This window comes from Salmo salar, chromosome 23, assembly GCF_965601325.2.
Source record: "Salmo salar chromosome 23, fSalSal1, whole genome shotgun sequence".
NCBI lineage: Eukaryota > Metazoa > Chordata > Actinopteri > Salmoniformes > Salmonidae > Salmo > Salmo salar.
The window spans coordinates 14,586,539-14,602,460 of record NC_138313.1 but is presented as its reverse complement, the minus strand read 5'-3'; the positions used below and the strand labels follow the sequence as shown (position 1 = coordinate 14,602,460).

Here is a 15,922-nt window from a genome sequence, read left to right as displayed (position 1 = left end):
CTTGATTCTAAGTAATGTTGTGCTGCTATTTTTATTGACTTGGCCAAGGCTTTTGATACGGTGGAGCATTCCATTCTTGTGGGCCGGCTAAGGAGTATTGGTGTCTCTGAGGGGTCTTTGGCCTGGTTTGCTAACTACCTCTCTCAAAGAGTGCAGTGTATCAGATCTGCTGTCTCAGCCACTGCCTGTCACCAAGGGAGTACCCCAAGGCTCGATCCTAGGCCCCACGCTCTTCTCAATTTACATCAACAACATAGCTCATGATACTGTAACATTTCCATCTGTTTAAAGTACATTTGATGACATGATAATGTTGGCAAAGTTGTTTCCTACTAAATCAAATCAAATGTTATTTGTCACATGCGCCAAATACAACAGGTGTAGACCTTACAGTGAAACCGCTAGCGGGACACCTACGACAACATCCGTTGAAATTGCAGAGCGCGAAATTCAAAATACAAAAATCGCAATATTAAACATTCATGAAAATACAAGTGTCTTGCATCATTTAAAAGCCTAACTTCTTGTTAATTCAACCGCGTTGTCAGATTTCAAAAAGGCTTTACGGCGAAAGCATACCATGCGATTATCTGAGGATCAGAAATCACTTACCTTTCAAGATCTTCCTCTGTTTTCAATCCCAAGGGTCCCAGCTACACAATGAATGGTCGTTTTGTTCAATAAAGTCTTTCTTTATATCCAAAAAAGTCAGTTAAGTTGACGCCAATGATCTCAGTAATCCACTCGTTCAACTTGCATACAAACAAATCCAAAAAGCTACTGGTAAAGTTCGTCCAAACAAGTCAAACGATGTTTCTAATTAATCCTCAGGTACTCTAATATCAAAATAAACAATAATATTTAAGACAGAGAATAGTATGTTCAATAGGAAAGATAAATAAGAGCGCGCACCTCATTCACGCGCCAACAAGACTACTTTTCTAATGAGAGACACCTTGGAAAAACTACAACTACTTGTTCATTTTTCAAGAAACAAGCCTGAAACCCTGTCTAAAGACTGTTGACATCTGGTGGAAGCCATAGGAACTGCAATCTGGGTCCTATCTATTTGTATATCCCATAGGCTAGCATTGAAATGGCCTGTGACCTCAAAAAATTAAAATCCTGGATGGATTTTCATCGGGTTTTTGCCTGCCATATCAGTTATTTTATACTCACAGATATTATTGTAACAGTTTTAGAAACGTCAGAGTATTTCCTATCCAATGCTACCAATTATATGCATATCCTAGCTCCTGGGATTGAGTAACAGGCATTTTACTTTGGGCACGTTAATCATCCGAAATTCCGAACACTGCCTTGTATGCCGAAGAAGTTAACCAACAATGCAGTTTTAAGAAAAAAGTCAAAAATAGATGAGTAAAATAAAAAAAAATAATAGTAACAAATAATTAAAGAGCATCAGTAAAATAACAATAACGAGGCTATATAAATGGGGTACCGGTACAGAGTCAATGTGCAGGGGCACCGGTTAGTCGAGGTAATATGTACATGTAGGTAGAGTTAAAGTGACTATGCATAGATAATAAACAGAGAGTAGCAGCAGAGTATAAGGGTGGGGTGGGGGGGTGGAGGGGGGGCGCAATGCAAATAGTCTGGGTAGCCATTTGACTAGCTGTTCAGGCGTCATATGGCTTGGGGGTAAAAGCTGTTAAGTCTGTTGGACCTAGACATGGCGCTCTGTTACCACTTGCCGTGTGGTAGCAGAGAGAACAGTCTATGACTAGGGTGGCTGGAGTCTTCAACAATTTTTAGGGCCTTCCTCTTACACTGCCTGGTATAGAGGTCCTGGATGGCCGGAAGCTTGGCCCCAGTGATGTACTGGGCCATACACACTACCCTCTGTAGTGCTTTGTGGTCGGAGGCCAAGCAGTTGCCATACCAGGCAGTGATGCAACCAGTCAGGATGCTCTCGATGGTGCAGATGTATACATTTTTGAGGATCTGAGGACCCATGACAAATCTTGTGAGTCTCCTGGGGGGGAATAGGCTTTGTCGTGCCCTCTTCACGACCGTGTTGGTGTGTTTGGACCATGATAGTTTGTTGGGGATGTGGACACCAAGGAACTTGAAGCTCTCAACATGCTCCACTACAGCCTCGTCAATGAGATTGGGGGGTGCTCGGTCCTCCTTTTCCTGTAGTCCACAATCATCTCCTTTGTCTTGATCATGTTGAGGGAGAGCTTGTTGTCCTGGCACCACACGGCCAGGTCTCTGACATCCCCCCTATAGGCTGTCTCATCGTTGTCGGTGATCAGGCCTACCACTGTTGTGTCATCGGCAAACTTAATGATGGTGTTGGAGTCATGCCTGGCCATGCATTCATGAGTGAACAGGGAGTACAGGAGGGGACTGAGCACGCACCCCTGAGGGGGCCCTGTGTTGAGGATCAGCATGGCGGATGTGTTGTTGCCTACCCTTACCACCTGGGGGGGGGGGGGGGGGGGGGCGGCCTGTCAGAAGGAGGTGTTTAGTCCCAGGGTCCTTAGCTTAGTGATGAGCTTTGAGGGCACTATGGTGTTGAACGCTGAGTGTAGTTAATTAATAATAGCATTTTCACATAGGTGTTCCTTTGTCCAGGTTGTAATCGGCAGTGAGGAGTGCAATACAGAATGCATCATCTGTGGGTCTGTTGGGGTGGTATGCAAATTGGAGTGGGTCTAGGGTTTCTGGGATAATGGTGATGATGTGAGCCATTACCAGCCTTTCAAAGCACTTTATGGCTACAGACATTCAGGCAGGTTACCTTAGTGTTATTGGGCACAGGGACTATGTTGGTCTGCTTAAAACATGTTGGTATTACAGACTCAGTCAGAGACAGGTTGAAAATTTCAGTGAAGACAGTTGCCAGTTGGTTAGCGCATGCTCGGAGTACACGTCCTGGTAATCTGTCTGGCCCTACGGCCAATCAAAGGATTTCTGCCAAAACCACTGGGACTATTACCCCTATCTTTACACCCTCACCACCAATACAGCCTTAAAGTGGCCCTGTTGAGGACAAGCATTAAACCGTGTGTTCACTCTCCTATTCAGAGCATTGTTTTTAGCCTGCGGTTATGTATGTGTTTGTTTGTGTGTGTGTGTTTTTCTGTGTATGTGTGCATCACAGGAAGTTGGTGGCACCTTAGTTGGGGAGGACGGGCGTGTTGTAATAGCTGGAGCTGAATAGGTGGAATGGTATCAAATATATCAAACACATGGTTTCCATGTGTTTGATGCCATTTAATTCTCTCTGTTCCAGTCATTATTTTGAGCTGTCCTCCCCTCAGCAGCCTCCACTGGTGTGCATTTATTTCTCTATGTATTCTGTACTGTACAGGCACATGTGCTTTCTTACTGTGGTGTTGTACTGCCCTCTGTTGGTGAAAAATGGCAGCTATATTTACCCTGATGAAGACAGCTTGTCTGTCGAAACGTTGGACCTAACATTTTTTCATCTGAGCTCCTAGAGTGTGCGTCTCTCCTTCATTTATTTTTTAAGACCTACGTTTACACAACCATCAGTATCACCAGCTTGTTTTACGTAGGATCCCAGCTGCTTTAAATAAGCATCCCAAATGGCACCCTATTGGTCCTGGTCAAAAGTAGTGAATATGGACCAATTTGGGACGTAGCAGGATCTATTCTAGCCTCGCAAGCTGCCTGATCTCACAAGTTTACATGAACGTTCGCTATGTGGAACAGGCCGAACACGCAACACAGCACACACAGGCTGATGTAATACCTCACTTCTAACACTAGTGGAGGCTATGGCTCTGTGAATCTGCATTGAGAGCCCCTCTCACAAGCTGCAGTGGAACTATGGTGAGGACGGCACTGAATCCAGCATATAACTATTTAGAGCCACAAGGTGGTGTCTAGGGACTGAGTAAAATGTAGGGATATTTCACAATAGTTAACCAGAAAGCCACAGTAATGTGCTGCTACTGAACATGCCATAATTGTTTTTTCGCTATACTGTATCTGTGTTGATTTTTTTTACTTGTGCCCATAAGTGTGTGGACTTATGGGCACATAAGTCCCATAAGGAGGTCAGATATCCAAACGAAGTGGTCTCGTCACAGCGATGTATTTTTGTCAGTGTGTACAACTAAAGTAGGCAAAATTATCAAGATCATTTCAAGTAAAATCTCCTTACAAAATAGCTGTTTGTGCACCACAGCAGGCTGAGCAGCAAATGAACTGTGCTCTGCTTTCATTTTCTATTTATACCACTATTTGCCCAAGCAACAGCCAATGAGAGCCCAAGGAAAGGTTCCAATTAGACTCTGGGCTGCATGTAAGTGTAACTCAAGATTCCTGGCTATTTAAATCAGACCTCTCTCTCTCTCTCTCTCTCTCTCTCTCTCTCTCTCTCTCTCTCTCTCTCTCTCTCTCTCTCTCTCTCTCTCTCTCTCTCTCTCTCTCTCTCTCTCTCTCTCTCTCTCTCTCTCTCTCTCTCTCTCTCTCTCTCTCTCTCTCTTGGCATGGGAAACATATGTTTACATTTGCCAAAGCAAGTGAAATAGATAATAAACAAAAGTGAAATAAACAGTAAACATTCCATTTACTAAAGCTCCAAAAGAATTAATGACATTTAAAATGTCATATTATGTCTATATACAGTGTTGTATTGATGTACAAAAGGAAAAATAAATAAACATAAATAAAGGTTGTCTTTACAATGGTGTTTGTTATTCACTGGTTGCCCTTTTCTTGTGGCAACAGGTCACAAATCTCACTGCTGTGATTGCACACTGTGGTATTTCATGAATAGATATGGAATTTTATCAAAATTGGATTGGTTTTGGAATTCTTTGTGGGTCTGTGTAATCTGAGGGAAATATGTGTCTCTAATATGGTCATACATTTGGCAGGAGGTTAGGAAGTGCAGCTCAGTTTCCACCTTATTTTGTGGGCAGTGTGCACATAGCCTGTCTTCTCTTGAGAGCCAGGTCTGCATTTGGCGGTCATTCTCAATAGAAAGGCTATGCTCACTGAATCTGTACATTATATTTCCTTAATTTTGTGTCAGTCATGGTGATCAGGTATTCTGCCACTGTGTCGTCTCTGTTTAGGGCCAAATAGCATTCTAGTTTGCTCTGTTTTTTGTAAATTCTTTCCAATGTGTCAAGTAATTCTATTTTTCATTTCTCATGATTTGGTTGGGTCTAATTTTGTTGCTGTCCTTGGGCTCTGTGGGGTCTGTTTGTGTTTGTGAACAGAGCCCCAGGACCAGTTTGCTTAGGGGGCTCTTCTGTTGGTGATGGCTTTGTTAAGGAAGGTTTGGGAATCGCTTCCTTTTAGATGGTTGTAGAATTTAACAGCTCTTTTCTGGATTTCAGCGGGTATCAGCTTAATTCTACTCTGCTTGCATTATTCGTTTTTTTACTCAATTGTCATACTTGAGTAAAAGTAAAGTTAAAGTAAATACTATACATAAAATTCCTTATATTAAGCAAACCAGACGGCACAATTTTTTTAATTTACGGTCAGCCAGGGGCACACTCCAACACTCAGACATAATTTACAAACACAGTATTTGTGTTTAGTGAGTCCGCCAGATCAGAGACAGTAGGGATGACAACGCGTTATATTGATAGGTGCGTGAATTGGACCATATTACTGTCCTGCCTGAGCATTTGAAATGTAACTAGTACTTTTTGGTGTCAGGGAAAATGTTTGGAGTAAAAAGTAAATTATTTTCTTTAGGAATGTAGTGGAGTAAAAGCAAAAGATGTCAAAAATGTAAGTAGTAAAGTAAAGAACAGATACCCCCCAAAAACTACTTAAGTAGTACTTTAAAGTATTTTTACTTAAGTACTTTACATGTCCCATGTTTCATGAGCTGAAATAAAACATCCCAGAAATGTATCATAGATACAGTGCATTCAGAAAATATTCAGACCCTTTCACCTTTTCAACATTCTGTTACATTACAGCCTTATTCTAAAATTGATTAAATAATAGTTTTTTCTTCATCAATTTACACACAGTACCCCATAACGACAAAGCAAAAACAGGTTTTTAGAATTTTTTGCTAATTTATAAAAAAACAAAAAACAGAAATACCTTATGAAATACCAATGAGTCTCGAAATTGAGCTCAGGTGCATCCTGTTTCCACTGATCATCCTTAAGATGTTTCTACAACTTGATTGGAGTGAACCTGTGGTCAATTCAATTGATTGGACATGATTCACAAGGCACACACCTGTTTATATATAAGGTCCCACAGTTGACAGTGCATGTCAGAGCAAAAACCAAGCCACGAGGTTGAATGAATTGTTTGTAGAGCTCTGAGACAGGATTGTGTGGAGGTCCCCAAGAACACAGTGGCCTCCATCATTCTTAAATGGATGAAGTTTGGAACCACCAAGACACTTCCTAGAGCTGGCCGCTCGCCCAAACTGAGCAATTGAGGGAGAAGAGCCTTGGTCAGGGAAGTGACCAAGAACCTGATGGTCACTCTGATAGAGCTCCAGAGTTCCTCTGTCGAGATGGGCGAACATTCCAGATGCTCAAACATCTCTGCAGCATGGTAGAGTGGCTAGACAGAAGTCACTCCTCAGTAAAAGGCACATTACAGCCCACTTGGAGTTTGCCAAAAGGCACCAAAAGACCATGAGAAACAAGATTTGCTGGTCTGATGAAACCAAGATTGAACTCTTTGGCCTGAATGCCAAGCATCACATCTGGAGGAAACCTGGCACCATCCCTACGGTGAGGCATGGTGGCGGCAACATCATGCTGTGGGGATGTTTTTCAGCGGTAGGCACTGGGAGACTAGTCAGGATCGAGGGAAAGATGAACGGAGCAAAGTACAGAGAGATCCTTGATGAAAAACTGCTCCAGAGCACTCAGGACCTCAGCCTGGGGTGAAGGTTTACCTTCCAACATAACACTGACCCTAAGCACACAGCCAAGACAACGCAGGAGTGGCTTTGGAACAAGTCTCTGAATGTCCTTGAGCGGCCCAGCCAGAGCCTGGACTTGAACCTGATCGAACATCTTTGGAGAGACCTGAAAATAGATGTGCAGCGACGCTCCCCATCCAACCTGACAGAGCTTGAGAGGATCTGCAGAGAAACTCCCCAAATACAGGTGAGCCAAGCTTGTAGCGTCATACCCTCCACAATCACCCGACCTCAACCCAATTGAGATGGTTTGGGATGAGTTGGACCGCAGAGTGAAGGAAAAGCAGCCAACAGGTGCTCAGGATATGTGGGAACTCCTTCAAGACTGTTGGAAAAGCTGCATGATTCCATATGTGTTATTTCATAGTTTTCATGTCTTCACTATTATTCTACAATGTAGAAAATTTTAAAAAATAAAGAGAAACCCTTGAATGAGTAGGTGTGTCCAAACTTTTCACTGGTACTATATATGTATGTATGTGTCTATATTACTACATTCATATCAGACAGAGACAAACTGATTTTTTAGGGTGGCTGCAATGTTGCAATATTAGTATATTGAAACCTTCTTGTTGATAGACCATTTTTCAATATTCTCAGAGCCGCCTTGTTTGTTGTTGATACAATATTTCAATACTCTCAGAGTCACCTTGTTGATGCAATGCTTCAATATTATCAGAATGTTTCATTTCTCTGGTGAATAATGTACTGTAGACAGGCAAATGAAAAACATTATAAGGAACATCTCTGAATACAGAGCAACAATGTTGGTGGGAAGCGCACAACACAATTACACTGTCATATTATACTTCATGTGCTGTTCCACAAGTACAGCCTATTGCAGGGGTTCTGTAACCTTTTTCACGAGTACCAATTTATAATTGATCCTACCATTTCTAAAGATCTGCATGCCAGTTATGATGTTCATATAAGCATTGTAGGCTACTCAAATGTGCCCCAAAAAATGTCTAACTGCCCACTAAAGGAATAATTGTAGCTGGCTACAAGACAGAGACGCTGTTCATTCAGCAACACGCCACAGAGCTCCACTATGCCTACCTGTACCGATGCGGTGCTGAATCACAGGTAAGGCCTTAATGTGTAGATTTTACTTTTGTCTTTCATGATTTTCTTAATTCCTTGGTCGGATTTGTTTGTCTTTATTTGTCCTTGTCAATTGTAGGCCTTAGTATGTCCTTTGATGTATGCCTTTTTATTTTAATGCATGTGTAGGATTTATCTGGCACAGTTTGCAATCACAGTCAGCTGTGTTATGCTCTGGTTACTTTCACATTGATGTTGGTGTTTGAAGTCGGCCTTGATAGCGTGTTTTATGCATCTATTTCGTGTTGCACTGTATGCCTGTTCCACAAGTAAATGAGTCAATGTAGCCTATGTATGATGAGGTTGAGTAGTACATTTTACACGCCATTCCGCAGACCTTTGAACCTAATATAAACCTAATATTGCAGTGATACTTAATGTCTGTGGTCATTTTTGTTTGTTTTTGCTCTTCTCCAAATAGCATTTTGGAGAAAAATCCCCCCAAAAATCACAGCCCCCTCCACCCCCAAACTACAGTCGTTCCGCGGCTATAGCTCTACAGTAATATTAGGCCTATGAGATAAATGACTGTGCCCTCCGTAGCAGTCTATTTACTTTCAAGCATGGTTGGCTATTGAACGAGCACTGGATAAATGGTTGCCTAATATTTGTTCCCATGCATCAAACACCTCCATTTCCGCCAAAGAACAATATGCTTGTAATACAGTTGATCAAGCACTAGAAGTTGTGCATATGCATGACCTGAGATGGAGACACTTTCCCATCAAGTTCAACATTTATAAATGCCAACCTTTGTGGGAAAACTGGCACATGCTAGGTTTAGAGTATTTTTTGTACACACGCACCTTTGAAAAATGAAGCCACTGTTCCTTACTGAGGTCAGATTATTTTCAAGTATACATCTAAGAGGTATTGCTCTCTAACCCCTGGTTACATCTCAAATGGAACCCTATTCCCTATATAGTGCACTACTTTTGACCAGGACCCACAGGGAATAGTGCACTATATAGGAAATAGGATGCCATTTGGGGAGCACACATGCTCTATGCTACCCCACCTGCTGTTGCCTGTTAAAGGTCCAGGAGACCAGGTTTCGAACACTGCTGGGATTTGGTTCACAGTGTGTAGAGGTGGCGTCGCACGGTCGACCATAAATCAACCCCTCTGGTCAGACAGATAGGTGCCAGAGACCGCAGTCCAGATAAGGTGGCGATATCAGTGACAGTGGACCTGTCTCAATATGCAGTCCCCCAAGTCATCGCTTTACCTACCATTTTTTAACAGTGCCTTCAGAAAGTATTCATACACCTTCACTAATTCCACATTTTGTTGTTTCACAGCCTGAATTCATACCCCATAATGACAAAGTGAAAACATGTTTTTAGACATTTTTGCAAATTGATTGAAAATTATATACAGAAATATCAAATTTGATATAATCGCCAAATACAACAGGTATAGCCCTTTCCGTGAAATGCTTAATTACAAGCCCTTAACCAACAATGCAGATAATAATTTTGTATTATTTTATTTACACAAGTATTCCCCCCCTTGCTATTGTTCAATAGACAATCAATCTTGCACCCCTTTGCCGTGACACTCCAAATTGAGCTCATGTGCATCCAATTTCCTTTGATCATCCTTGATGTCACTACAACTTGATTGGAGTCCACCTGTGACCAATTCAATTGCTTTGACATGATTTAGAAAGAAACACGCCTATCTATATAAGGTCCCACAGTTGACAGTGCAGGTCAGAGCAGAAACTATAGAACAGAAATCGGACACCACTCCTATAAATAAACTTAAATTGAAATGTTGTGACATTGATTGTCATTGCCTTGCACGCTGAAGAGTGCTGTCCTATTTATGTTTTTTGGACTACAGTATATTTAATACATTTTTAATTCAGGGATTAACACAACAAAATGTGGAATACGTCCGTCAAGGTGTATGAATACTTTCTGAAGGCACTGTATGTGTTGTCTGAGCGTGTGTGTCAGTGAGAGAGAGAGAGAGAGAGGTGCACAACAGATATGTACTTAGCACCTTGCCCACACAGGAGCATATGAGTATGTAGCTTGTGTGTGCGTGTGCGAGAGAGGGAGAGAAAGATATAGAGGTGAGGAGCAAGCGACTCCACAACAACAGAAATAGTTAGTGCCTTGTGGATGTAGGCAAGAGTATGGAGAATATACTCTGCAGGCATGAAGTGCTGTGGACGAAGTTAAAGGATACCAGGCATGAGTTGTGTCCCAAATGGCACCCAAAGGGCTCTGATCAAAAGTAATGCACTCTACAGGGAATAGGGTGCCATTTGGGACAGAGCCAACGGTAGCACACACACACACCTGTCCCCCTCTCGTCTCTGAGACAGCATGTTCTCTCCTTTTAGGTCCCTTGGCAGGCGGGGTGGAGGGTCGGGGGTCAGGGGAACATGGTCAATGGGGGGGGGGGGGTTGGCACAGCGTGACTGGACAGAGACATGCCTGTCGTTCTGAGAGGAGTGTGGGGGGGAGTGTCTGAATAACAGTGCGATCAGATCAGTCAGAGAGAGACAGAAAGATAGGCCTCACTATTTCGTAACTGCTGGCGCCCACTGTGGTGCCCATGTCAACAACCCCAACCCGCTGCCGATCGCCCCACGAGACCCGATCGCCGCCGTCGACAAGAGAGCGACAGATTGAAATAATCCAGCCCTGAGCTGAGACTAAAAAGAGGAGCAGGAGGAAGAGGAAGGGCAGTGACTCTGAGATCTAAAACCACCAGTAGTTACCATGGAGAACTTTCTGAAAGATAAGGATATTTGGATAGTAGGCAGCGTGTGTCTGGTGGCATCATTCCTATGGCAACAGATCTGGAATTTATTCACCTACAAGAGGAAGAGGGGCAGGGAAACACCCTCCCCAGACATACAGGTACTAGTAGTTTACTGTCTTAATGGGTTCATTCATACTACTGAGCTGAGCCAAAGTGTACTGTGCTGGCTGGTTTATGCATCCACTATTGTTGCTGGAGGACCATGTAAAAATCAAATAGTATAGTTTAGGTCAGCATGATAGAGTAAAAAGGGTACATGATTGCAGGGCTTTGTGCATGCTCAGGTAGTGCAGGTGTGACTGGTAGAATCGTTTTGCGGAGGTGAGTTTCTGTTCGCCTTTTGACTCATCAGATTTGGACATTTTTGTTAGTGAAGCAAATTCTACACAGGATGTTTTGATGTTTTTCATCATCCTGTCATAATTGGTAGAGATGGTAGAGGATAGAGAGAGAGAGAAATTGAGAGTACCAGTTGACCTGTAGGCGGAAGTAATGTCTTGAAAGATGACACATTATCACCTTAACAGACATGTTAATCCATAGCGACTTTGAAATGCATACTCAAATGGCTTGACATGTAAAGACAGTGATAGTTTGTAGTCTTTGTCGTTACATGAAAGAGACTTAGAACCGGTATCCTGTACACAGAATAAGCCTAGTTTTGGACAAAAAATTTCTTTCAATGAAGATTCTCAATTGAGCATGCTTTAAAATCCAGGACTATGCTGGATTGGGAGCTCTCTGGTTTGCAGGATCAATTTATACGATTCTAGGCCCTAATGGCTAGGAAAGACCAACCTGGTCCCAGAACCTTTTGTATTATTCTGTACGTAAATCCGAGATACTCCACTTAGTATGATATGTTACATTTGGTATGGTTACATAAGGCAGATGTTTATATAAGGCAAAAATGAAAAGAGGGTGGTTGGGTTGGCATATAAAATGGATGTACAATGACACTCTAGATGATTCTGTGCTTCTAACTTTGTGGTAACAGTTTGGGGAAGGCCCTTTCCTGTTTCAGCACAAAGCGAGCTCCACACAGAAATGGTTTGTCGATCTGTGTGGAAGAACTTGACTGGCCTGCACAGAGCCCTGACCTCAACCCCATCAAACACCTTTTGAATGAATTGGAACGCCGACGGCGAGCCAAGCCTAATCGCCCCCTCATCAGTGCCCAACTTCACTAATTCTCTTGTGGCTGAATGGAAGCAAGTGCCCGCAGCAATGTTACAACATTTAGTGGAAAGCCTTCCCAGAAGAGTGGAGGCTGGTAAAACAGCAAATGGGGGACCAACTCCATATTAATGCCCATGATTTTGGAATGAGATGTTTGACGAGCAGGTGTTCACATACTTTTGTTCATGTAGTGTATAATATGAATTTGAATTCGTAACATATCATACGAAATAGGTGATGGACAACCACAAAGTAATACATACCATACAATATGTAACACATCATACTAAATGGAGTTTCTCAGATTTATGTACAGAATAATACAAAATGCTCTGAGACCATGTTGGAAAGACAACTAGGCCCAAACTGCCAGGCGAGACAACGTGCTGGGTAGACTGTGATATGTTTGATTGATCATGTCACAGGCCTTGGAAAGAAGACCTGGCCATCTCTCATCTGAACTATGTCCATGTGATCTGAGGGTGGCAGTGGCTGCATTTAGTTACAGACAGCTTTCTCTCAGAGAGATCTGAAAAAAAGGGTCTGCTTTCATGGTGCAGCTACAGATCTGGTTAGGATCAAAACCATGACAAAGACATTGTGTCCAATTCAGAGGTAGTAAGTGTGCACAACTTGAGTAAATCATTGATTGATGTCAAATGGAGAGTTGTCGGAATACCGCCACTTTTAAGCCTGACTCAGACTCACGGGTCTGACAACTTGGATGGAAAATTACTGTTGATAATAGCGGACGATATTGCCACTCCTATTTGCCATATCTTCAATTTAAGCCTACTAGAAAGTGTGTGTGCTCAGGCCTGGAGGGAAGGAAAAGTAATTCCGCTACCTAAGAATAGTATAGCCGACCAATCAGCCTGTAACCAACTCTGTTTGACCAGATACAATCCTATTTTACAGTAAACAAATTGACAAGTCTTTCAGCACGCTTATAGTGAAGGTCATTCAACAACCACAGCACTTACACAAAATGACTGATGATTGGATGAGAGAAATTGATGATTAAAAGATTGTGGGGCTGTTTTGTTAGACTTCAGTGCGGCTTTCGACATTATCGATCATAGTCTGCTGCTGGAAAAACTTGTTACAGAGGGTGTTCTTTAATGGAAGCCTCTCCAACATAATCCAGGTAGAATCAGGAATTACCCAGGGCAGCTGTCTAGGCCCCTTAGTTTTTTCAATCTTTACTATCTTTACTTTACTTAAGTGTTGCAGCCATTTCAGTCGCTGAAATAGCTGACGTGTTGAGTCATCCACATACATTGACACACTGGCTTTACTCAAAGCCAGTGTGTCTATGTATGCGTATGACTCAACACTATACACGTCAACTATTTCAGCGACTGAAATGGCTGCAACACTTAGCAAAGAGCTGCAGTTAGTTTCAGAATGGGTGGCAAGGAATAAGTTAGTACTAAATATTTAAAAAACTTAAAGCATTGTATATGGGAAAAATCATTCACTAAACCCTGAACCTCAACTATATCTTGTAATGAATAATGTGGAAATTGAGGAAGTAACTAAACTGCATGGAGTAACCCTGGATTGTAAACTGTCATCGTCAAAACATGTTTATACAACAGTAGCTAAGATGGGGAAAAGTCTATCCATAAAAAAGTGCTGCTCTGCCTTCTTAACAACACTATCAACAAGGCAGGTCCTACAGGCCCTAGTTTTGTCGCACCTGGACTACTGCTCAGTCATGTGGTCAGGTGCAACAAAGAGGGACTTCGGAAAATTACAATTGGCTCAGAACAGGTCAGCACGGCTGGCCCTTAAATGTACATGGTGCACTAACATTAATGATATGCATGTCAATCTCTAATGGCTCAAAGTGGAGGAGAGATTGACTTCATCCCTACTTGTTTTTGTAAGAAGTGTTGACATGCTGAATGCACCGAGCTGTCTGTTTAACATACTAGCACACAGCTCGGACAACCATGCATACCCCACAAGACATGCCACAGACTATGGGAGAAGCACAGTACTATATAGTTCCATGTAATCATGGCTCTATGTTCCACATCAGCTAACTGATGCAAGCAGTAGAATCAGACTAAACAAACAGCTAAAAATGCACGTTATGGAACAGTGGGGATTGTGAAGAGACACACACAAAGGTACAGACACACGCATACACACAAACGTACAGTGCCTTCAGAAAGTATTCAGACTCCTTGACTTTTTCCACATTTTGTTACGTTACAGCCTTATTCTAAAATGGATTATACAAAAAAAAGTCCTCAGCAGTCTACACACAATACCCCCCCACAGGTTTTTAGAAATGTTTGCCTTATAAGTATTCAGACCCTTTGCTATGAGACTTGAAATTGAGCTCACGTGAATCCTGATTCCATTGATCATCCTTGAGATGTTTCTACAACTTGATTAGAGTCCACATGTGGTAATTGATTGGACATTATTTGGAACGGCACACACCTGTCTATTTAAGGTCCCACAGTTGACAGTGCAAAAACCAAGCCACGAGGTCGAAGGAATTGTCAGTTTAGCTCCGAGAGAGGATTGTGTCGAGGCACAGATCTGGGGAAGCGTACCAAAACATTTCTGCAACATTGAAGGTCTCCAAGCACACAGTGGCCTCCATCATTCTTAAATGGAAGAAGTTTGGAACCACCAAGACTCTTCCTAGAGCTGGCCACCCGGCCAAACTGGGCAGTCGGGGGAGAAGGGTCTTGGTCAGGGAGGTGGCCAAGAACCCGATGGTCACTCTGACAGAGCTCTAGAGTTATTCTGTGGAGATAGGAGAACCTTCCGGAAGGACAACAATCTCTGCAGCACACCACCAATCAGGCCTTTATGGTAGAGTGGCCAGATGGAAGCCACTCTTCAGTAAAAAGCACATGACAGCCTGCTTGGAGTTTTCCAAAAGGCACCTAAAGACTCTCAGACCATGAGAAACAAGATTCTCTGGTCTGATGAAACCAAGATTGTACTCTTTGGCCTGAAAGCCAAGCGCCACGTCTGTAGGAAACCTGGCACCAGCCCTACGATGAAGCATGGTGGTGGCAGCATCATGCTGTGGGGATGTTTTTCAGCGTCAGGGACTGGGAGACTAGTCAGGATCGAGGCAAAGATGAATGGAGCAAAGTACAGAGTTCCTTGATGAGAAACTGCTCCAGAGCGCTCAGGACATCAGACTGGGGGGCGAAGGTTCACCATCCAACAGGACAACGACCCTAAGCACACAGCCAAGACAACGCAGGAGTGGCTTCGGGACAAGTCTCTGAATGTCCTTGAGAGGACCAGCCAGAGCCCGGATTTGAACCCGATCGAACAACTCTGGAGAGACCTAAAATAGCTGTGCAGCAAAGCTACCCATCCAACCTGACAGAGCTTGAGAGGATCTGCAGAGAAGAATGGGAGAAACTCCCCAAATACAGATTGTCCCAAGCTTGTTGCGTCACACCCAAGAAGACGCGAGGCTGTAATCGCTGTCAAAGGTCCTTCAACAAGGTACTGAGTAAAGGGTCTGAATACTTACGTAAATGTAATATTTCAATAAGGTATTTCTGTTTTTCTTTTTTTTTAATTGCTTTTTCATTATGGGGTATTGTGTGTAGATTGAGGAGCAAAACAATTTAATCAATTTTAGAATAAGGCTGTAACAACAAAATGTGGAAAAAGTCAAGGGGTCTGAATACTTTACGAATGCACTGTATCTGCAGTATGATGATCATATTTTAGATTCTATATAATCTGCAAATCATTAGGTTGTAAAGGGTGGCAAACAGCTACAGTATAGAGACAGGAGCTGAGAGGTAAAAAAAGAGAGAGCGTGTCTGTGTATGTCAGAGAGACTGAGTGAGTGGGTATGTGGTTGGTATGTGTCAGTGGCGAAAGAACACAGCTTAATATGTCATCATGTGGTTCTGTGAGGTCTATGCGCGTCATTAGTGTGTCCGG

General features: G+C 42.7%; 1 protein-coding gene across 1 annotated transcript in view; it reads left to right on the top strand.

Moving 5' to 3' along the window:
* The first annotated feature begins 10,477 nt into the window (after positions 1 to 10,477).
* LOC106584199 (uncharacterized) overlaps positions 10,478 to 15,922 on the top strand; it is a 42,288-nt gene continuing 36,843 nt past the window's right edge. Inside the window, exon 1 of the mRNA XM_014169209.3 lies at positions 10,478 to 10,899. Within this exon, the coding sequence (XP_014024684.1) occupies positions 10,759 to 10,899 (141 nt within the window). The 5' untranslated portion in view covers positions 10,478 to 10,758. The remainder of the gene's footprint in view (positions 10,900 to 15,922) is intronic.